General features: G+C 31.7%; 1 protein-coding gene across 1 annotated transcript in view; it reads left to right on the forward strand.

The window, feature by feature from the left end:
• Window positions 1-2,643: 2,643 nt before the first annotated feature.
• Window positions 2,644-25,860, forward strand: part of LOC129981896 (tetraspanin-9-like) — a 122,454-nt gene continuing 99,237 nt past the window's right edge. Inside the window, exon 1 of the mRNA XM_056092940.1 lies at window positions 2,644-2,955. Coding sequence (XP_055948915.1) covers window positions 2,896-2,955 — 60 coding nt within the window. The 5' untranslated portion in view covers window positions 2,644-2,895. The remainder of the gene's footprint in view (window positions 2,956-25,860) is intronic.

Raw genomic sequence — 25,860 nt, forward strand, 5'->3', positions numbered from 1 at the left:
TTTTCAAGCGGAATCTGTGCGACAAACGTTGAACTATAACATGTGAAAGAATCAATCGTTCATTGTTGAACTACGAGGTATTTTTAAAAAAATCATCGGTTAATATTGATTGATTAACAGAGTTAAAATCATGTGGTAAAAAATCAAATAATAATTTATCAGCTATTAAATGAAAATTTTCTATAAAAGCATGTTTATCAGTTCACTGGTTTATTAAATTGTCCCCCAAACTGCTCTGAAAAAAATACATTTCAACACTAGAAAGCAAATTTTTTTTTTCTTTCAAAATATGGTCGGTTGTCATCTAAATAATAATATCGTCAGAAATCTATCTAGGTTTGTCTTAGTTCTCATGCTGTTATTTTAAACAACTAATCATTAAAACTTTAAGCTATTTTTGAAAAAAAAAAAAAGTCCGTTGAATTTGTTAAAATGTAATTTTATTTACTCGGAAGTTGTCTATTAGCTGATGCGTATGCAAAAATTTAGTGGTAGCGCATCGTGCTCCCAACGCACAGGTTCGAGGTTCGATCCTTCGGGTTGGGCAAGGTCGACTCAGCCTTTCATTCCTACAGTGGTTCGATAAACTGAGGACCAAGCATGCTTGGAAACTAATCACTGGGGGTTCTAAACACTGATTACCCAACCGGGACATATATTTTGCACCCCAGGGCTCTCGGTCAAGGAAGCAAATATGGACACTGTAGGCCTTGGCCCACATGAGCTGTCGTGCCACTGAGTTTAGTTTTAATATACAAGAAACAACAAAAACAACAAAAAAAGATAACAATAATATAACAAGAAAAGATGACAATTCTCAAGTATTTCGATATCCATTAACTGTAACTATTTCTCCTCTAGGGGACAACAGCCTTTGTCGCTATATCCCTCACTGCTTATATTCAAGGTGACAATTTTTTAAATGATAATGGTAGTAATTATTGATACTTAACAATTTCGATAAACAATATACAATAAATAAATTATAATAAATAATATTATTAAATAAATGATAATAAGTGTAATTTCAAAAACAATAATTTGGATTTATAAACAGTATAAAATACAACTGTGTACAATATAACTTCAAAACAAATACAATGCACAACAAATGTGTACAAAGCTTAAAAAAAAATTATTTTATTTATTTGGATCGAATACATTGCTGTGTAAATAATTAAAACTCGATGGATACGAAACATGGACATATTTTTTTCCAGTTAAACTTAAAAGCCAACAAATATATGTAACAAAATATATAGAATTTCAATGTAATACCTGGAAAAACTAACCGCAAATAGTGTAATATTACAACATAACAATTTGAGAGCAGATGACGTTAATATATACAAATGTTTTGAATCAATCTAATGTTTCGGCAGACGATATTTTGATGTAATATTAACTGGACAAAAAATATTAAGAAATGGAAATATTTTTTTTTTTAAATTTTCATTTCAAATTAAATTCAAATTATAATTGATATTTCAACATGAAGCTCATAAAAAAATCGAATTGCTGACGAGTATGAATTAAAAATTTGCAAATTGTTCTATTAAACAAGCATTTTCCCCGAGAAAGTAAATCTTAGAAGTTTTAACTAATCCAATTTATTATCACATTGTGTTGGCCAAATGTTCGCAATCTAATGAAGAACGATTTTGATAATGTAATTTTACGATATGTCTGTAAATTAAATAAGAATATCGTAAAAGCATCTTTAAAAAAAAAATAAAAGCAGCTTTACAAAGTGCCTTTTAATAGGATATTAAAATATAGAATTTTTTAAAGATTATGATTATATTCTACTTTTTAGTGTATAATTTTAGAATAATTCATTTAATTTGGAATCTTAAAATAATTTTTCACAACTGATGCTCCTCATATAAAAATCTAATCATAATAAATCTAGTCGATTAACTCATAAATTTCTGAAAATATTAAAATGCTTTAATAACGTGTTATACAAAACATTCAAATGAACAAAATTCCAAAATTACAACAATGAGAAGATGAGTGAAACATTAATAACAATATTCAATCTTTACAAAAAGGAAACACTTAAAGTTGAATATGAAATTTTCCTATCGAATCCTTGTGAAAAGTTTATAGAACACAAAGATGGCTGTTATAGTTCTTCCATTAAAAATGGTATTAAAGTATTTTTTCTTTGTATTGTAAAAAATATATTGGTAAAAAGAAACTTTCACTTGAGACATTGTTTGATTCATAATGTAGCCATTTGGTACATTTTAATTATTTTTGTTAAATTCGCAAAAAAAGTTATTAATTTTTTTTAAATAATTGTCCTGAATTATATGCAGTTATTCAAAATACACAGTTTTTTTTTTTTTTTTTTTTGTAAAAAATAAATAGCTATGTATTCTAGGGTTAAAGATTTAAATGTCATCCAGTAAAACCAGAAATATTCTATAAACAATCTTTTCTCTTCTTTGAGCCTTAGAAATTTAATCTTTTGTTTGCTATCACTAAACCAAAACGGGTGACGTGCACACCAGCTGATCCTGAACTCCAACCGGAAACCCGATTGGCGAGTTTCCGAAAGTCGCCAATGTCGAAACAAAGCGATTCCGGCAACCTGAGCAGCGCGAATGCTCGCCGATCAGCAGTGGCAATCGACACATTCAGATGCATGCAGCTGATAAACTCAATGCACATCAGCTGGGCGCTACCGCCAGTGACGTCCGCTTCTCTTAATATTTAAGAATTTTTTTTTTTATTTTTCATTTTATAAGAAATCATCTTGTGAATTTTTTGGATAGCATTTCCTAGAAGATAGCACTGATGATTATATCATGTGGAAGACTATGACTGGAATTTTCTAAGCCCCCGTGCTGCGATTTGTTTATTTACACATATTTTGGTTTTAGAAAGATGGGTATGATGAGGAGTTGCGCCAGGCATTGCGTTTGTTTTCTGTCGTTCACCATGTGGGTAAGTAATTTTTAATTTTTTTTTATTTACCTTTTTCTTTCTTTCTTTTTTTCTTTGTTTACATTGGCTTGTCGAAAAGGGGTTGGTATTTTCGTGGGATCTATCGAGGAGCTCATTATTATGAAAATGATGAGTGGTTTTAAACATGGGCCATCTTTTTCTTAATAAGTCAGTTATATATATATAAACGGTTTTGAAAGTAGGGCTCATTTTCCAAAAATACAGGTTATGTTTGTAAAATGAAGCGCACTTCCTTGTTTTTATTTTGGTAAAAGTTAGGCCTTGAAAACTATATGTGTTTGCTTTTGGGTTGCAGAAGTTAAATTTCCAAGAATTTGCTTATTATTGAACCAAATTTAGAGGCTATTTAACGTTGCAGAGTTTTTCCAGAATGGAGGTCCTCATTTAAATATAAACAAGTCTAGACCTATCCATTGATTCAATTGTTGAATGTTGATGATTTTTGCATATTTCTCTCGTTTTTTATTATTATTAATATAAGATTATTTATTATTAATATAAGATTTTAAGAACATGTATGTGATAAATTAATTTTTAATGCAATAATGCTTGTAATATTTCTACTGCCATCATAAATTTATGTTTTTATTTATTTATTTTTTGTCAATATACCTAATTGTTGGTATTGGAATTAAATGTTTTAAACAATATTTTTTTCAATAGTAGAGTTTATATTACCAAGATAGTTATAAATTTGCGTTTTGACCTTTTTTATAATCGTAAGTTTCTTTGTTGTTCGAAAAGGCTTGAATTTGCCTTGTGTATTTTGAGTAAGTCTATAATCGTGTATTCTATGATGAGTTCTTAAGATTTCTCTGTATTTTCTTTATTTTAATGTATTAATATGAAAGCATTTCAAATATGAAATATAAAATACTAATTTTGATTCATGGAATATATTCAAATATCTTCCTATAAGCGAATAATTAAAGAAAATTAATGTAAGGTAAGAACAAGACATGTATATAATAAATCCACAATTTTAATTGTCTGGTTTGATTTTTTTAGTTATTTTTTTATAAAAGAACTTGCGCCTGATTCAGAGGTTGCCGTAAACCTATTTAGAAGGCTGAATCAGTAAACTGCTCAATTAACACGCAACATCTAAGCCCGGAGCATGTATGCGATTTGTATTGAAAAATCGCTAGCTACAGAAAATGTTGAAGTAGCAATTAGCTGGTGGATATACCTTGATTTGCATTTGATTAATGCATATATAATCTTCCTCTGGGCTGAGATTTTGGACAATAATTATCGACACTTTCACAACGTTTTCACCAGATACTGGTGTTAAATCTGAGCAGAGCCTGAGGTATGTGAACAATTCACTAACTGCTATCAATGCACAGGATGACCGTGAAATAACCTTTCCTCTGTTCGTTTGTATACTAACGATACAACTTTTCGACGATTCTATCTCGCTAAGGGGTGAAATACAAAAGAAAAGATCTATATTATTTTCAGATAAGGAATTGTTCGACCTTTATTTCCGTTCCATTAGATACTTTTTTCATTCATTTTTTTCCCCCACATGCATGCGATTGCCTTGTCTTACTGTACTATTTTTTTTAACTCAAAATTGCGTATTGATAACTTATATGACTAGTTCAAGTAGCACGAAAAATATTTAATATAATATTATTAAATGTAACTGAGATTATATACTGTTGTTAGTATCCAAATGTTATCATGAAATTCAATAACAAATTAAAAAAAATGTTTTAACATGAAAAATTATTAATATTTTGCAAAAGTGAATGATCAAATTTTGAGGACGGAAGTCTTCCATTTATTCATCATAAATTAATATTTAAGCCACTTAAAAGTAAATAAAAGTTGTTATAAAGTGTTTTATTGTGAATTAGAATTTTTGTCTCATAATATTACGAATTATCTTACTAAACTCCCGAATAATCCGAATTCACTTTATAGTTAAAAATTCCCATCTTTTCATTTTTCCTTTCACTCCTATTTTGATTAAATAAACGCATCCTTACGCATGCTCAAAAGTACGCAGGGTTTTCGAATCCGTGAATGAACAGTGGCTATTTGACACCTGCAACTAGATCTGGTAAACGGAATAAAATCAAATTTCATATGCGTACTATAGAGGCTGCTAGGAAATGAATTTTCGGGAAAAAATGTGCTTGAAATTGTCGATGCAGTATCTCGTACATAGAGGATATTAATGCAATAAAAAATATGCACGTGGGTCAGATGCTTTAGTGTTCATTAATTAAAAAAAAATCATCTGATTTTTATTTTATTATTCACTTATTTCTCTTAGTACATACGTAGCATAGAGAAAATATAGTAATCGTCAAAAAAATTCGTACTGGAGATTTTGACCAATCGCGTTTTAGACCTCTCCGAGTACGAAAAACACATTTTTGGAAAATGTCCGTCTGTCTGTGGTAAAGCGAACTCAAAAACGCTTTGAGCTATACGGTTGAGATTTGATTTACGGTCTTTGTATCAAAGGTGCAAATTTCTATCAAATTTTGAGTAAAATATGTTCAGAGGAAGTCCGTCTGTCCGGCTATTCGAATATAACTTAACACGATAACTAGAAAACGAAGAGAGCTAGATAGATAAAATTTGGTTCACAGATTTAGCATCTATAGTGTAGAAACTGCATAATTTTGGACCAATCCAACTATGGGTTTAAAAGTCCGTCGGTCTGCATTTTCAGAAACATGTAAAGACGATAATTCAAAAGGCAATGATTTAAATATATGAAATGTGGTATAGGATTTTGTGACAACAAGTGCAGTTTTGTGTCAAATTTTTGTTTCAATTGGTTGAGAAAAACCTGTCTGAAACACAAATTCGATTTTCGGATGATATTAATCGCATGCAAGGGATTCATCACCAAATAGCTCGCCAAGGATGACACGAAAGATTCAGTAAAAATACTAAATTCATGCCAAAAGTTAATATTTCGTAATATTGTACGCCAAATGCCGTGTCAAAGCGTTTACTCGGATAACATCTTTGTTAGACAGTATGCGAGAACACTCTTGCTGAGTAGTTTTAACCATTCGAATACAAATGGAATTTTTCATCACTCGTTTTTCGCTTATCCATTATGATTCATTTTCGTACAGACAACGCAGAATCTCTTACCACTGACTTTCGCCCCTAAATTTCTTTGCTGAACTGGTTTTCCTGCGGTCTTTATATGAAATTTGGTTTCATTTCGTTCATTAATTATATATGATAAAATCCTCCAATTAGGGAGGCCGCGGTGGCCTGGTGGTAAGGTCTCGGCTTGTGAGCCGTAGGGTTTCGGGTTCGAGGCCCGATTCCACCGAAGAACCGTCGTGTAAGGGGATCTGTTGCACCTTAAATCCGTCATGCCAAACGTCTTCCCGCTGGTACGGTACGGTGTGGTGTGGTGTGGAGAGGGGGGTGCCAGCTCAGGTGTCGTCATCGTCATCTGACCGCGGTTCAAAATTACGAGGTCAGTCCCAAAAATAGGCCTAGTGTTGTTTTACAACTGGACGTTAATATAACTAAACTAAAGTAAACCAAACCTCCAATTAGTGAAAGTTACATTATGGCCAATTTTGTTCATAGAAACACAATTGACACTCATATCTTGGAATCTGCTCTATTCTCCGATATTTGTGGAAAATGTTATGGAAAATTGCCGCTAATTTCTAGTCTGACAACTCAGCTTGTTGGGAGTGTACATGCACCCCCCTCTAAGCTGAGGTATTAACTGCTAATGCACGCAACGCTTAATGCAACGTTAATGCGCACAACGCCTCTAATCTCTTCTCCAGCATTTTGTTGCTAATGCCTTGTCGGGCACAAAACGGAAGCGTATACTGATCTTGAACAAGTAATCTATATTTTTGTTGCTATTCGAACTAGTTAACTTTGGCGCGCACATCAGTGGTCATAGGACCTTGGAGCACAGCTTTACAGTTATAACAGTAGAAATACGAAAGCTTCCTGATTAAAGAAATAGTCAAACTTTTGTGTACTAACAAGATAGAAAAAAGTTTTTGGCAAGGTTGTGTGACCCAAAGCTGAAAATTTATCATAGATGAATTTTGGAAGGTAGGCAACTCGGGGCGGTCTTTTGATAATTTAATTAATTAAAAATTAAGCGAAATTTTGCTCTTTTCCCGCAATAACTCCAGAAAAAAATTACAAATGTATTAAACAGATTTTTACACCATTTTACAATTTAAACCAACTAGTGTGGTCTCCTTAAAGTTTTCTTGTATAATCTATAATAAATGTACTTGTTTTATTAACCGCATTCCATAGGCGTGGAATAGTCCCAAAACAACCTATTAGCATGTGATCTCTAACGACTTTTTTAAAAATTTCCTTTATTTTTTAAAGAGGGGGGGGGGGCATTAATCTCTGAGATGTGTTTCGGACCGATCGAAACGAAAATTAGGTACAAAACTATAAAATTAAAGTCTCAAAATATAATACTAAATTCTATATATATTATTTAAAGCACTGCGTTTTTGAGCTATCGCATTTACATGCTTGTGAAAATACTGATTGACAGACAATTATTTCATGCAAACTTTGATACATGTCGACACATTAGATGTTAAATCTGTGTAACAAATTTTATTTATCTAGCTTTTTTCGATCTCTTTCTTTCGTGTTCACTTGTATTCAGACAACCGAATAGACAGATCTGATTGAATGGCGTTCTAAATTTGACGGGAAATTTAGAAATCTGGAATAAAGACCATATGCCATATTTCATCCGTCTAGCTGAAAAGTTTTTGTATTATATTATTTTACAGATAGGCATAGTTCCGAAAATGTGTTTTTCAGTCTCAGAAAGGTCTGAATTAGAATTTTTCGGTCGAGTTCGAATTTTTTGATGATACAATTCTTTCTCACTGTATTCTTCGTTTACGAGAAAGTAAAAATTGTCTTTTTGATCATACCAATTTAAGAAGTACAGATTTCTCCTAAACTTTGACAATATTTTAAAGTATTTTTTACCTAATTTTTAACAATTTAGTTCATTTTTGTCATAAAACCGTTTTCATTATTTCATCAAGCATTCAGTCTCTTGAATTTCTTCCAATTTTGAAAGCTATGGGATTCTTCTCTTATCTACCTAGCTCTCTTCGTCTTGTAGGTATCGTGTTAACCTTTTCTAGGGCCGTGGGAAGTATGCTTCCCACCAAATTTATCAATCTTTGTATGAAATTATGTAGGTTGGCATAAGTTCTGACACATTTTTTTACTAAGTCAGAAACTTAGATGCTTCAGTTCTTTATCTCAGACAAAATGATGTGTCTTGATTTGTTACTTCATTATTAATTAACCAAATTAATTAATGAATCAAATTAAATTTATCTAATAAGCTAAATGAATGCCTTTTCTTATTCTAATTTCAAGCCTAAAAATATTTTAACATAATATGACTAGAAAAAAAATGGCCCTTTAAAGGGTTAAATAAATCAGGTGTAAGACTATTAAGCTAATATATCATTAATTACAATCTCAACTTGATACTTAAACTTATTTCAGGAAATAAATCATGAATATTATATTTAAAAGATTTAATTAAAATTAAAAACAATAAACATTTTCAGCTAACCAACTGGTCGCCAAAGGCAGCTAGAGTTTTAAGAATTCAAATTACAATACCGGTTTAGACGACACTCCAAGTTTGACAGCTCTCCTATATTTCTTAAGAGTAAAATATTACTTCCGTGATTATTTAAATACCGAAAACTGTTTCATTTAAAAAATTGATAAAAATGCGCAGTTTTTTTATATAGAATATTTTTGAGCTTTAAAAAGAAACCAATAATCAGAAATCTTAAGTGCCTCATATTAATGTTCCATTAAACGGCATTTTGCGGATTCTTTCATAACCACTTACATGAAAACGATTTTAAAGCGGAATACGATAAACCCCCTGTTTATCCGTTCATTAAGTTTTTCATGACCGTTTTCTCCTTTAATAGCGCGCCACCATTAGCAGACGAAACACATAATGACCGAAGTGAAGTGAAGTCACCATTAGCTTAATGAGAATGCAAAAACATTCGACTTCGCAAACGGCGATTCTTCTCTTAAAATCGAAAATCCCACGCACCCTGGGACTAAATATTTTAATCTTTTGCGGTACTTAAGATATTACGGATGTATTAGTCTACCGTTCTTAATCTTTTGCACTGAAGTGAATTAATGAGCAAAGCACAGCGTTAAAGAAACGTGAATCTTAATTTGATATTTTTAGCCTTTCTATCATCGATTAAATTTTCTAGTGGCCGCTTTAGGATTTATTTTACTTTTCTGTTGCGGAGTCATTAATTTAGTTTTTCGTTTATTCATTACAAGCTGCATTTGGCGATCGACCGGCTCGCCGGAATTATTTGTGTTTTATTTCAATTTAATCACTAATGCATATTTTGAAGTTTATCCTTAACATAATAATATCCTTAACAAATTGTTTTTAAACATCAAATGGTGATAAATATTACTGTCATGTCAGTTTATTAGCCCTACCTGTTCTTTTAGTCGGGTATATGAAATGAAATGAAAAAAAAAAAAAAAAAACTCGATGATCCTAAAGGCTATTGGCCAGATCTTAATGAGTTGGATCCTGTCATATCTACTCCAGGAAATGGTAATTCCCCTGTCACTTTTGTCGAACAGCTTCTTTCCTCACAAAGTAATATTATTTACTGATTTAGTCGATTCAACTAATTTTGACAAACTACATCTTATCACAACAAAACAAAGTGTCATTTTCAGTTATACTTGCGGTTTGAACATAGACCAAAGAGGCAATGTGAATTGGCGAAATCAGTCCAGTAGTTGAGGCTGGAAACTCTGTCAAAGTGTTATTTTACGATATATCGTAAATGGAGGGCAATAGGAGGCATTTAACCATTGTTTTCATATCTAAGGATATTAAATTTTCGTATGAAGCAAAAAATTGTCTGAATCAGTTTTGTGGTTATGGCTGGGTTACTCTGTCATGGGTTTTTCCCATTGGGAACGTGAAGTGTAATTTTTAATTTCCCTCGTAAATAGAGGGTTGTGAGAACCTGCAATCATTAAGAATGTATTTAGAGATCATGAGTCTTGCATACAAAATAAAAATTGACAAAATCAAACATGCTCATATAGTTTAAAGAGTATTTCTTTGACTTTGCCAATTACTTTAAGTATATAGATGATAATTTTATTGAATGAGTTATGTTCTCATGCCAACAAATTATTAATTCGCAGATATGTTTTTTCTTTACCTTTCTCGCATCTTTCACAGTATTGATGGTTTTTATGTTCCGTTTCATTGTGTAAAGGAAAAATAATTGAATGAAATTTGGACTCTTCTCTTTTACAAATTTGATCCAAAAACTTGCTACGAATGAAGAATTAGGATTATTAAACCATATGCTAAATTTAATTCGATTACAGTGTTCCACTTTCGAGCTATTTTGTTCCGTTTTCAAATTATCGTTTTCAGACAGATGCAATTCCGTCGAACAGAATTGCTCTTCGTTAGAACTTGTTGTATACTTAAGGCTGCTGTGGTTTAGTGGTAAGGTCTTGGTCTCGTGGCCGGAGGGCCTCAAGTTCGAAACCCGATTCGATTCCAGTAAAGATCCGTTCTGTATGCCGACTTAGTGATCGCTCATTTTGATGTCGTGGACCAAATATCCTTCCAATGGTGTGATGCGGAAATCTAGAAAGGGAGTGCCAGCTCAGATGTCGTCTTCGTCATCTGATCGGAGATTAAAATTTCGAGGTTCATCCCAAAATAGCCCAAGTATTGCTTTCAAACGGAATGTTAATATAGCCAAAAACAATCTAGTATCCTTAGACAAAATAACGCCAATTTTTTGGGTTTCCTGATACGAATCTGAATACCCTGAATGCAAGGAGTGGAAACGAAGGCGCCAAACCAGCTATAAACCTGCAATAGATTCTCCCCCCCCCGGACATACTTCGTTTCGTGCTCTGTAAAATAGTGAAAAATATGACTTCGGCATTTTCAGTTAACCAAATTCGTGCAACTTTTAATGTATATTTTTAGTTATAATCACAGGATAGCATATCAAATTATCTAAATCTTTGCATTTTTAATTTGTTTTTCCACATATAAATATACAGACCGATATGTATTTGGACTTTGGTCCAAATACATATCTACATTTCTGATAGTAAAAAAAATGCATCAAATTTCATCCATATAGCCAGTATTTTTAGATTATCAATTTCGCAAGTACACCGACTGAAAATCAGATTTTATTTATATGAATTTTGTATAAAGCGTTATAGAAATCTGTAAATCTAATGTTAAGATACTTACCAAATTTCATCTTTCTAGTTCCATGCTTTTTTGAGATATGGTGTTAAGATACAACAGAGGAATAGAAAGATAATTACAAAAATGTATTTCCTGAACTCAGGGAGCTAAACTATTTGCATACAGTGTAACAGAAGTCTGTAAATTTAGTGTTAGAGTACTTACAAAATTTCATCTTTTTAATTCCTTACGTTTTTGAGATATCTTGTTCAGAAGCGTGTTTTTCTTGAACTCAGGAAAGTCTGAATCATTTAGACTTACCAAAATCTCTTTTTCGAATTTTGTGCCGCTTACAGTATATATTTTTCTTTGCATATCTTTTATTAAAAAGTTTTTTTTTTAAAAAATGCACTGCCTTGAAGTTCGAAATTTATTAATTAAAACTCATCAATTTCATTTCATCAACAATCAAAAATCATAAATTCGTCAAAATCGAAGTGAAATTAATCAAAATCGTAATAACTAATCAAAATCTCAAATTACTTTGCTGTTTTAAGTGAAAAAAAATTGTTGAATTATTACTTATCCAGTCGCAACAATTTGTTAGATGTTGCTTGCTTCACTTCCACATTAATACTTTTAAATCTTCATTTGAATTCCTTGAAACAAATGTAATTTTAATAATTGAACCTAAAAAGTTCAACTGTCTCGTAAATGTAGTACTGATCTTTTTTTTTTTTTTTTTTTTTTTTTTTAAAAAAATGAAAATGAAATTTACGATTGCAAATTTCAAGTTATCATGCGAGAACATTATTATTTTTAAGTCATTATTTGTCTTAATTACTTTAAGTCATTAACCAGTTTAAACTGGTTTGAAACAACCACGAGACTTCTCTCTCTCTCTCTCTCTGTATATATATATATATATATATATAATTTTTTTAAACTTTCTTTTTCAATCTTTCTAGCTGGCAAATAAAGTTTTGGAGCTCGACCGATTTTGAGATGAAATAACAGCTATGATGCCATAGTTCTACGTCAACCTTTAAAAAACGCATCTACTGTTAAAAAAAAAGCATACGTAATAATAAAGCAATACTGGTAAAAGCAGGTCAACCTTTTAAAAACGCATTTGCTTTCAAAGAAGCATACATAATAATAACAATGCAATACTGGTAAAAGCAGGTAAAAAAAAATATATGCGATTAAAAGATGATGATGAAAATTGCCATTTATGATTTATTCATTGCCTATGCTATTTCGAGCTTCAATATTCATTGCCTACGCGATTTCGAACTACAAAACCCCCTAAGCGAAACATCATCTTCTCACATATAATAATCTCCTATTTCACTCCATTCATTAACTATATTATTTTATTAAACTATGTTTAAATTGACTGAGGCATTCGAAACAAATATTTCCCGAAATTTTGTGAAACTCTAATATTAAATATTGTTCCATCTAATTTAATTTCACAGTTTAGTGCATGCTATTTATTGATACAATCAGTCCAAAGATAAGATATCTTTTGAATTCCGAACTACCACAAGTATCAGTAAAAGTGTCAGTCAGATAGAAATCAGCATTCTTTTCGCGTGGTTTTAGACTTAATGAAAACTGACTGGAGCAGAACTAAGAAATGGTTGCATTTGGCGGATTAGACCAACCCTTTCTCGTTGTAACCACAGAAATGAGACTAATCTGGGAGAAAAGGCAGTGAAAAACGCAATAGAGATAATAATTGCCTTATTTTGTTGGCAATGAAGATAATGTCAAACATGAAATAATAATACGCTAAAAAATAATCTGTTGAATTTCATTATGATTTAATTTGATCCTTTCTTTATTGGTTTCTATAGAAATTTTTATTGCTATTATTTAATTACTTTTAATGATCTTATATGTATAAAGATGTGTAGTGGAAGAGAATTTTTATTGGTAATTTTTTAAAGTTTGAATAATCGAACATTTCTACAATGTATTAAAAGAAAAAAAAAAAAAAACAGTAAGAATTTCCCTGAAACTTTCTGGAATTCTCTGAAATGAAGGGTTTGACCACCTTTCACCACATAAATTGTGGACCTTGGAGTGCTGAGATTTTATTGTACCTTTTATCAACCGGTTAAAAATAAATTTTGATGTTTGAATTTTGATTTTAGTAACGAATTCACATACTAATTTTAATTCATTTAAACAGTTGCATTTTTAAGCTATTGCTGAATATATATATGAAAGTATAAGTAATTAGAGACAGAAATAAGTGACTAATGACAAGGGCATTATAAAAATTATTAGGTCGTAATAAGTGTACAAATCTAATCTAAAAATATTTAGACATTAGGAATGTGCAAGAGATTTAAAAGCTAAATACCGTTTCAATATCAAAAACTTCAAAAAACACATTTTGAATTTAAAATTTTATTATAATCAATCTTAAAAAAACATTTAAATTTCAAAAATCGAATATAATAAACGATAAAAGCATTTAAAAGTTAGTTATTTCATTTTAAAAACACCAAACGATATATTAAAAATATACAATTTCCAGAAAACTCATTGAATCTTTTCTAAAATTTAAATAATTCCGATTGTTTAACATGATTAAATTTTACAAAAACATTTTCACGCTGTTAACTCTAAAGATTTTGACAATTTTATCCGTTTAGCTGTTTACGTGTTCTCTCTCTCTCTCTCTCTCTCTCTAATTATCCATTCAAGTGCGTACACATAAATAGACTGCATGTTGATTAGTCCAAAAGTAGATCAATATCTAAAAATTTGTTATAAAACTTTATTTGATCAACTGAGTGCATTTTTAAGTTGCTTTGTTTAAAAACAAATAATTCTAAAAATGTATTTTCTGAACTCATATAAATTACAGATTCATCAAATCCCATTCAAAGATATAATACTTTTTCATAGAAAAAATATAATAAAAAAGTATATAAAGAAAAAGTATAGTGTTATAATAAATTCTCTCTTGGTATAAAACATAAGACATATTATGGAGATATAGACGCTTGTGTGCTATTCAAAATATACAGCGAGTACATCATTATCTTCATGAACCGAATTTCTTTAAAATGAAATATGATACAATAAATGTTTTCTTAGTATTAAATAAGAAAATAAAAAAACAAAACATATAGCTTGATTTTAAATAGTATGTAGATATAGATGATTCATTGTATACTATTCAAAATATACAGTGAGTACATCATTATCTAGAGTCCGGATACCTAATTTCTTTAAAATGAATCGACCAAGAACCACGGAACTGTTCACAGGCAGCTGTTTTTCTCGTCTGCTAAGGTCACTAGCAGCTGATTAGTTGCGGTTGGACTTTTAATTTCCTTCCTGCGGTCGAGTAACAAAATAAATGACTTTTATTGGGCGGCAGAGAACTACAGTGACATCATTTTCGGTAACTTGACGCTGTTGCATGAACTCTACTTACTCGGAGTAATGTTACAGAAAGAAACAAAAGTAGACAGTTGATTACATTTACAAGTTAACTTCTGCGAAGTGCATGAACATGATTTGGCTGATTTATGAGATTACAAATTGTGATTAAAATGAATTCGCCAAAAGAACTTTCTTTTTCAATTAGAATCTGAGAAATGCAGTTTTACTTTCTAGTGTACGTAGTATGGAGAAAGCACAGTATCGTTAAAAAATTCGAATCTCCACGTTTTAGATCTTCTTTAGTTCGAAAAAGATAATTTTGGAAAATGTTCGTCAGTCTGTATGTATGTGACAAAGATAATTTGGCACACGGTCTATATACCAAATTTATAGATTTCAATCAAATTTTGAGAAAAAATTCACTCGGAGGAAATGCGTCTGTCCGGCTGTTCGCATATAATTTAACATGATAACTACAAAATGAAGAGATCTAGATAGATAAGATTCGGTACACAGATTTAACATCTATAGTTTAAATACCTGTCGAATTTTGAGCTAAATCCAACAATGGGTTGACTGTCTGTCGGTCTGTACTATCAGAAACATGTAAACGCGATCATTCAAAAACCCTATTTAAATATATCAAATTTGTTATGGGATTTTGTGACTACATGTACAATTTTGAGTTAAATCTTTGTTTCAGTCGGCTGAGAAAAACCTGTCTAAAATCCAATTTCGATTTTCTGATGCTATTAACCGTATGCCAGTTATTAATCGCCAAAATCATTCGCCAAGGATCAGACAATAAATTCAGTAAAAATACTAGATTCACGCCAAAAGTTTATATTTCGTAACTATTGTACGTCAGTGCCATGCAAAGCGTTCTCTGGCATGACACGTTTATTAAAGTACATGCGAGTAAGTTTTGGAGTGATCATTCCTGCTGAGCTTTAAATAAAATTAAGCTATGAAAGGTTAGTTTTAATTATGAATGTTCAGTTTTAGTGCTGGAATTTCATGCAGCATGTTGATCGTTCTCTAGAGAATAACATTAGAATCTCGAAAAATCTTCAATGTGGCTTCTTGATCTTTAGTATGTGATGGAACAAGTTGTTGAAAAGAATCTTGTCTGAAAATACTTTGATCCAATTTTATAAGTAACTTCTAAAATCAGTTTTTTTATTTGATTGTTTGTTAATTATTTTCTGATGTTAATTTTCAATTTTCTCAAATGATTTTGATTTCTAAAATCGCGATAAATATTTTATGAAATTGACAATAAATTATCATTTACCCAGGCACGTTATTGCCAACTAGCGCAATCGCAATTACAATATCTTGTTTTAAATTCTTTTTCGTAGAGCCGTAGACCGCCTTTGCAATAATGTTTGGCTTAGTGATAGAAGTTCTTCGAATTCGAAACTCGATTCCATTAAATGATCTGCCTGTATGTGAACTTTATAGTATGTTAAATCTGATCTGAGATTAAATGCTGTTTCACTGATGTGGCATGAAATTTAGAAAGAAATTTCTTTTCGTTTCAGCAAGGTCCAAAATTTTGAGGTCCATCTTGAAGTAATCATGTCTTCAAAATGGAAAATTCATTTAAGATCCGTTACACATAAGGAATACGTATCGGACAAGAATTTTGCTGAATAAAATGGGTGAGATGCGTATACCGGCTTCCCAACTATTATCAGTGCTCTTCAGGAATTAATTTCTTGCTTTGCTTTCTTCAACGTTCTTGCTTTGGTGTAGCGCGGGAGGTTGGAAAAAGAGATGCTTGTTTGGATGTTATTGACGAGGATCAAAATTGTAGTTCTCCATAAAACAACCACCGATTCAGTATGGGACATTCATTAGACTAACTAAATTGTAGCGCCGTGGAGTAATACTCTAACTATAGCAGACATCCCGCATTCATTTTTACTTTCTCTTGTACAAAGTTTTACAAAGAGAAATATTGTAAACCTTCAAAATTTCCAGTTCGAGATTGTGGCGAAATCTCCTCGATGCAAATTTCTCCAAATCCAAAAACACGTTTTTTGGAATTCTCTTTCTCTCTCTGCGCACAAAACTCAAAAACGCTTTGTGTTAGTTGGGTGAAATTTGGTTTATGGTACTAACGCCAATTTTGTAGTTCGAATCAAATTTCGAATGGAATTTATGCACATAAGTCTCTCTCTGAGTTTATGGTCATAACGCCAAATTTGGTTTACGGTCCTAAAGCCAATTTTGTTGTTCGATCAAATTTCGAAATGAATTTATGCACATAAGCCTGGCTGTCTGAGTTTAAATGGCCAATACATTTGTTTAAAATAAAGAGCTACCTAGGTGAAATTTAGTGCACAGATTTAGCATTTAAAGTGTACATACGTACCAAATTTTGAACTAAAAGCGATGATGAGGTCTATGTGTGCTTTCACATGCATGCAAACCAATAATCAAAAATGCACAGACGTACATAAATGAAATTTGGTAAGTGATCTTGTGGTTACAATTGTAATTCTGTGTCCAATTTGTTTTCAATTAGTCGGTAAAAAGCTTTCAAAATATATATTTGATTTCTGGTAATTTGTGTAATTACGGAAATCCAGGGATTAATCGCTAAAGACAGTTCGAGATTCATATGTTAATATGCTCTTTTATATCTACAGATTATCAATGGCATGCAAGTACTAGTTTTCTTAGCTATTCTAAGTAGTACACAACTCTCATATATGAGATTCAAATAAAAAATCGTAGCATTCTTGGCACTTTCATCCTCGAATGTGTTCGCCTTGCACTTGTATCACGATTTGGGGCGGACGAGGGGGGGGGACCTATCACCTTCATCAGAGTATGCGAGAAAGTTCTGGGGAGATTTCTCCTACTGATTTATTTAAGCCGTATTCTTAAAATACCTAAGGACGACTCCTCTATGTAAAATTCAAAGATGCATTATATATATCTACTCGCTGTTACTGTAAGAAAAGAAATTTCGATTTTTGAAACATAGGAATTAGGGGAATTAGAATATTTTCTTCTTTCCAAGATGTTTGGCGATAGAGCTGAAACTGTCGAATTTACTGTTTTCTTCCAGTGGTTTATCGGATAATTTTAATGATGTTTCGCTTCAAACAGTAGCGACTTATTTACTGGAATGTTTGCGGTCATTGCAGCGGAAAATTTCACTTGCACTACGAGCTTACTGTTTTATTATTTCCTTTCTCAATGACTCCTCATTATTTCAAATTACCTTTCTCTTTTCTCTCACGCCGTTCGCTCAGTTGAAAACTGAATTCACGCTGCGCAATTCAGTTTTAGGCTTACTCAGCCCTTTCTAGCGAGTTAAGTTCACTCAGATTTTTAATTTTCATATCTTCTTCTGCACTAGAAATTATTTGATTTTACCTGGTTCCAATTCATTGAAATTCAACTTTCTTCTCTGGGGCATTACACTTTCTATAAACTTGATGCTCGGATATCGTCTATAATTTGAATTCATTTTAATTATTTAAAAATCAAAATTAAGAATTATTTTTATTCCTGAAACTTGATGCTCGGATATCGTCTGCAATTCGAATTTGTTTTGATTAGTTCGAAATCAAAATTGAGAATTATTTTTATTCCTGAAATTTGATGCTCGGATATCGTCTGCAATTCGAATTTGTTTTGATTAGTTCGAAATCAAAATTGAGAATTATTTTTATTCCTGAAATTTGATGTTCGGATATCGTCTGCAATTCGAATTTATTTTGGTTATTTCAAAAGAAAAGCTAAACATTTTTATTCCTGAGTTGTTTACTTTTTTCAATAATCAGAATTATCGTGTGTCCTCCTCAGTGATTTTAAGTGAATAATTTTAAAGAGCTTTAGGAGTCTTAAATGTATTATTTTTAAATTTATTATTAATGATGTATTCATTAAAATAAATATCCTATAAACAGTTCTTAAAAAAACTCTTAAATAAAGAAATAACTAGTAGATATAATTTTTATTTTAATAATTAATAACATTTTATTCATTAATTTAAAATAATTGACATTTATAGAGCAGATTCTTGTATTTGATTTTTTTTCTCTTTTCCAAGTCAATCTCAAGAGAAAAATTAAATCAATCAATTAATAATTTATTTAGTTCTGAAAAAAAAAAAAAAAAAAAACGGTGTTTTACCACCTAAGTCACACAAGTGCTCAAAATTAAAAAAATGCTTGCATACATTTGAATAATGACCAAGATTCATTGCAGATCTATAACCGAAATCTACCAATCACGTGCTGAATTTCATTATTCTAATTCGTTATATTTTCTGACTTATAATCGACGCGAACATACAGTCTTTCCGTTGAAGGATTTAGAACCGAATTTGATTCACAACAATTCTTGCATTAAGACGACATACCAAATTTCAATCGATTAGCAATTTGATGAGTTATCTCATAATCTCAGACAAATAGACATAATTCTACAAATACTTTTTGGGGGGTAGGGGGGATTCAATGATGCATTAAATCTGCAAAATCATCAAAACCTCTGGGAGGAATTTTTTGTAGCAACTTCAATACTTTTAATTGACTTGTATACAAAAAATATAAAAAAAAGTATAATAATCGTCAAAAAAAAAAAAAAAAAAAACCTCTAGATTTTGATAAATTTTCACGTTTCAAAACAATTTTGTTTATTTATGGACATAACCTATAAAAACGTTTAAATTAGGCAGATAAAATTTGTTATTTGTAGATTTCTAGCAAATTTTGAACGAAATACGTTCAAAAAAAAAAATATCGAATATTAATTAACATGATACTATAAAACGGAAAGAGTAGATGATGTAGAAGAGATGTAGATTTTGGTAACCAAATTTTTCATCTAATGTTGTCAATCTGTAGCAAATTTGGAACCAAATCTGAAAAGGAGGAATGAAAAAAAAAAAAAAAAAAAAAAAAAAAAAACATGTGCAATGACTGGCAATCTAAACGATCTGAATTCTCTCCAACAGAAAGAAAGAAAGCGAGAACAGATGGAATCATCTTTCTTTCTTTTCCTTTTTCTGCTGTTCTCCGGACCCAGCTGTAATTTGAAACCCCGATTACAAACATTCCTTTCTATACGCCAACAGACATTTGGCAGGTCTGCTAAGAGTACATCTTTTAATCCGCTAAAACAGGATTAAATCATCAGAGGGATTTTCGGATCTTAACGGTCCATTTTCGAAATGAACTGTGATTTTGATATTTAGGTTCTGAAATTTATTAAAGAAGTTTTCCAAAATCGTACGCCTCAGTTTGTTCGAAAGCTTTGGATCGCTAATCCAATTAAGTTCTTGAATACAATATTAGGCTTTCAAAAAGATTCATTCCTTTAATTTTAATTAACATATTGGAATTTGTCTATTTCTAGGTTATTCAAATTCAATAAAATTTATACTTATTCAAAAATCCAAATGAAGTAAAACCGAATTTAAAAATGCGTATTGACAGAGAAAATGAGAGTTTTTAAGTTGAAAATGACAGCAAATATTTATTTGTAATTATATTTTTTTAAATGACACTTTATTAATAAATAAAAATAAGTATTTTTAATCAATACAATAATATCAATCATAATTAATAAATAATTAGCTTTCAAAAATAAGTAATTTTAATAAACGATCAATATATTGTATTCTGATTAGAACACATTGTAGAGTAAAATTTCAAAATAAATTGCACAACTGCAATGCTTTGTTAAGGTAATTGTAACGTAAAAAAATTTTGTTCGTAAAGTGAGAATTTTTTTTAATGTTTTTCAAACGAATACATTATTTAGCAGTAAATAATATCTTTAAATGACTTTAAAAAAACCTCAAAATTATTATTTTTTATTTTTAATTAATCGAAGTAAGTTCAAATTATCAACGCTAATTTAACATTAAGCTAACAAGAAATTCAAAGGACTGGAAAAGAAATTAGAATTACCGTCGAATTCGAAATAAAAGATCTTGATTTAGCCATGTTCCTTTATAGTTAGGAGAATATGTTTAACATATTTCACAACTTTCTTGTTATTAATTGAAATTAAATTCTTTACTTTTTTCATTTCCTCGTATACGTAGTATAGAAAAAGCATTTATAATCGTCCAAAAATTCGAATCCGAGATTCTGACGAATCGCCACGTTTTAGATATTCCTGAGTTCGAAAAACACATTTTTGGAAAATGTTCGTCTGTCTATCTATGACATAGGTAACTCAGAAAGGCTTTGAGCTAGGCAGTTGAAATTTGGTATAAGGTCTTTACACCAAATTTGCAGATTTCTATTTGATTTTGTGTAAAATGCGTTCAAAGGAAGTCTGTCTGACCGCTTTCGAATATAAATTGACACGATAATTACAAAACGAAGAATGCTTGATAAATAAAATACGGATTTGACATCTATAGTGTAGTCTCCTATAGAATTTTGAGCCAAATCCAAATAGGAATTGACCGTCCGTCGGTCTTTACTTTTAAAAACATGTAAACACGAAAACTCAACCGCAATGGTTTAAATACATAAAATTTCCGATTGTATGTATCGTTTATTTTTTAAATCAAACTTTTGTTTCATTAGGCTGGGGAAAAACTGTTGTTTCGTTGTTGTTGTTTCTTATGGCACTTGCCACGGACAAAGCCCGCTGTTACGAAGACAGCGATTTAAGCCGGAGGGGGAGCGTCTCTTGTTTTTATAGTAGCGCCAATTAGGGCCAAGAGTACGACTTTGCTACTCAAGTATTACTCATTCGCTTTCACAACCCCTTTTTACAGGTGGGCACATTCACACATCTCACCGATAGAACAACCATGCCCAAACCGGGACTCGAACCCGGGACGCTCAGATCACGGGGAAGACGCGCTACTCCTATACCAGGACGCCGGCGGGGAAAAACTTGACTAAAATAACAAAAATTTGATTTTTGCATGCTATTAACCGAATACGAAACTCGCCGAAGATCACAATAAATTCAGTAAAAATGCTAAATTCACGCCAGGTGTTAATATCAAAAGCACAATTAGCTATAAAAGTGAAATGATGTATGCGGGTTTAGTACCAACATTGCATGCAGTTTCGTCTCAAATTTTGGAAGAAATTGATAGATTCGAAGTTGTATTAAATTTGCATTCGATTTTCGTCGATATGATAAGAAACTCATCATCATCATATCAAATAGTATAACTAGCGAGAGTGCATTCCCCAAAACTTTCTCACATGCTCTAATAAAAGTGTTATTCCTCACCTCCCTCAAAAATTGCGGATCTTGGACAAGATAGAGAACGCCTTACATAGCATTGGCATAAAATAGTAACGAAATAATAACATTGGCGTGAATATAATATTTGTATTTAATCCATCATGTGATCCTTGGCGATGTAACATTCCCCGTTTCCCAGTACTGATAAGACATTTACAGCCAGCTGTGTCGTCGCTGTTACTTACTAAACTCCTCGAGATAGCCAGATGGTGGATCTTTTCACCTGGGTGGTCTCGCACCTGTTCATTAGCGACTACAGTGAAAGACCACATATGGAATTCATCGTCCAAGAGGTATTGATAGTATCTTCAAAGAGAAAGGGGTGTCCAAACATCTGAATGCTAAATGTTTCACCAGTGAAAGGACCTTCCCACGACCCAAAGGGCCCGCTGAGGGAGCATATTGCTGAACCCAGATTGTCCGAAAGAAAGCTCAAATGACCAATGTAAATTAAGAGGCGGAGTTTTTTTTTCGAGAGAAGAGAAGAAACGAATTGCAGGCAGACTGTTGGACTACGCCCACGAGTTCGAGTCCGAGAACCAACTGAGTTTCAAGAAACCCTTCGACTTCGACTGTTGTGTCTCCTAATACAGGTGTAAATAACTATTTATTTAACCAAGATTAGAACAAGTTGTTCTTTTGTATATATAGGGCTGTAAAATAAAGGAATTGTCTGGAAATTCTGCTTCGTTATTTGATCAGTCTAGATCAAAATATTACAGCGATTAATCCATGCCATACGGTTTATAATATTTGAAAATCGTTTTTGTGTTTTAGTAGTGTTTTACCTAAACCATCGAAACCAAAATATGACATTATGATTGCAATCACAAAATATTATACCAAATTTGATATATATAAGCCATTACGTTTTTAAGTTATCGCATTTGCTTATTTCTGAAAGAACAGACCGACAGACGATCCACTCATAGTTGGATATGGCTCAGAATTTGATAGGTTATCTACACTATAAATGATAAATCTATATACTGAATTTTATTCATATAGTTATCGCTATTTTTTAGTTATCGTATTAATTTATATTTGAGCAGTCGAAAAGACAGATTTCCTTTGAATCGATTTTGCTCAAAATTTAATTGAAACCTAAAAATTTGGTATGAAGACTGTATACCAAATTTCATTTGTCTAGCTAAAAAAATTTGAGGTATTTTTATCACAGATACAGACACATATAGACATAATACCAAAAATGTGTTTTTCGAACACAGAACAGAGAAATCTAAAATTGGAGATCCGTCAAAATTCTGAGTTCGAATTTATTTATTTATTCATTTATTTATATTTTGTCCACAAGAAAGTAAAAAAAATTCGAAATAAAAGCAATTTCGCTGATGTCAAATTATAGTAGAAAGGGTTTTTCAAATACTGATGCGGAATGCGATATTATTCGCGAGGTCTCAATGCATTCGTTTTAAAGGTCAAAGTATATTAAACACCAAAAACTTCAAAAGATAAGAAATTTTCATTCCAAATGTATTCTAGCTTCATCAAAACATTGGAGGATGGAATATTAGAGCTGAACGCAGCTAATACATTTGTGAGAAATCAATTTACCTCAGAAATGGGTTCCCCCGTTTGCATTTCGCTTTCAATCAGTTCTGTAATTGAGATTCGAAACTTCTTTTCTATCGATTTTATGTGTTCTAGTTTCCTCTTTTATTATAACTAGAAAACTGTATTTGGAACTTTGATTTAAAAGTGAAGATGCTTGGTAACCGAATGAAATATAGTAGATTTTTAATGTAATCTTTATGTAGTTAGATATGTATTCAAAACTTTGTACTCGGGATTTTGGCAACATGTGTCCGAGAAATACATTTTTTGGAATGTGTCTGTCTGTGTACCAGATAACGCAAAAACGCTTTAACTAGATGGACGAAAATTGGTGCTTAGTCTTTATACCAGATTTACAAATTGCTGTCAAATTTTGAATGAAATAAATTCATAGGAAGTCTGTCTGTCTGTTCATCTACCCGAATACAAGGCAATATAATAACTGAAAAACAAAAAGAGCTCTATGAATAAAATTGATATGCAATTTTAGCGTCTGAGCTGTAGATATGTATCAGATTTGGAACCAAATCCGAAAAAGGGTTGATCGTTTGTCGGTCGATATCTTTTCATGCATGTAAACACAGTAACTCAAAAACCCAATGATTTAAATGAATGAAATTTAGAATGACTGATTTTATGATTTTAGATGTATTTCTGTATCAATCTCTTGGTTCCGGTCAATGGGGGGGGGGTGATCTGAAGTATGTAATTTTTTGGTATCTTTTGTATTAACCGCAAGCCAACAAATAGTAGCCGAAGGTGACTCGAGATTCAATGAAAATGCTAGACTCAAGCTCAAGATCGATATTTCGTAGCTTTTATTTGCCAGTGTTATAGAATTAACAAACAAGTGTCGCTTTTTCTGTTCTAATACTACAGGGTGTTTCAAAACTCATAGGCAGAAATTTAAGGGGTGACAGGAAACATCTTAACAAGCAATTTTCACCATGCAAGGCATGGGCGGATAGCAAGCAGTGAACCACTAGGAGGTATCCATTACTGTCACATGAAAGAACGAAACACCAAGCGGATAGAGGAGGCACTGAATAATTTTATTGACAACTTGTTTGACAAAATTACAGAAACTACCTGCTATAATGCAGGTGTTACACCTGCGACGTAATGAGGGGTGGCATTTCTCGGATGACGCCGGCAGCAACAAAATTCCTGGGAACTAGGTCCTCGTCGGAGACGATAGGGCTTTCGTAGACGAGACTTTTCAATGGCCACACAGGTAAAAGACAGGAGAAATCGGGTGAGCGTGCCGGCCAAGGTGTGGGCCCACCCCGATCCATCCTTCCAACGTGTCTTCTCGGGAAACGCTACTTGTACAGTCTTACGGCTTCAAAAGCATTCCTATTCGTCAGGTCATATATAAAATGCATGTCCACTTTTCCTGATTACTGTAAGTCGCCATACCTTCTGAAATCCACTGTAGAATGACGATGTGTAAGAAAACTCGCGCCTTATGCTTTTCATTACAGCTCCATCTAGTGATTCACCGCTTGCTCTAGGTCCGTGCATTGTATGCTGAAAATTGCTTGTTTAGATGTTTTCTATCGCCCCTTAAAATTTTGCCTATGAGTTTTGAAACACCCTGTATAAAGCACACGCTCTCATGTTTGGGACTATCTGTCTGAATATTCGAGTATAAAGACAAACGACAACTGCAGAATATAAAGATATTGGTGGGTGAAATTAAGAATAGAATACACCTAAAATTGTAAATAAGTACTTAATTTTTAATAATTCCATTGAGGATTTGAAAGTTTTTCTGTTTTTATTTTCACATGCACGCGAACGTTTTAGCTCAAAAACGTAAATAAAATTTAATACGTTTCATGTGCCTACAATTGTCAAATTTTCTTTTCTGTCGGTTGGGAAAAGGGTTTCGAAAATGCATATTCAGTTTTCTGGTACATGTGTATTAAATGCATACCATTACAAATTCTTCTTCGTATTTGATACGACATTGAAAAACATGAATTCAAATTGAATCAGCTCCTGCAAATTAAAAATTGTATATATAACGAAATAAAATCCTATTTCGGAGCTAATAATTGACAAAAGCATGCAATTTAATCTTTGGATGGATGAGTTTGAATCACATTTAAAATTTGTGTATCGAATTGAATCAAAAATATTATTGTAATTATGGAAAAAAATTACAGATAATAGAATTGATGTCTTTAAAAAGAAAATATTTCAGATAATACAAAAGAAAATATCTTAAGATAATACAAAGACCATTTTTGTAAAATAATTGTTTTGAAAAATATGAATCGATTTCTATTATCAAGCCATAGCCATAGCTTGATCCCATTTCTTGATTTTTTTTTTTAAAATATCTTCTTTCTTCTGATTGAATGGATATTTTGATGGCACTGCAAACCCTC

This window comes from Argiope bruennichi, chromosome 8 (assembly GCF_947563725.1).
Source record: "Argiope bruennichi chromosome 8, qqArgBrue1.1, whole genome shotgun sequence".
In the NCBI taxonomy this organism is placed as follows: domain Eukaryota; kingdom Metazoa; phylum Arthropoda; class Arachnida; order Araneae; family Araneidae; genus Argiope; species Argiope bruennichi.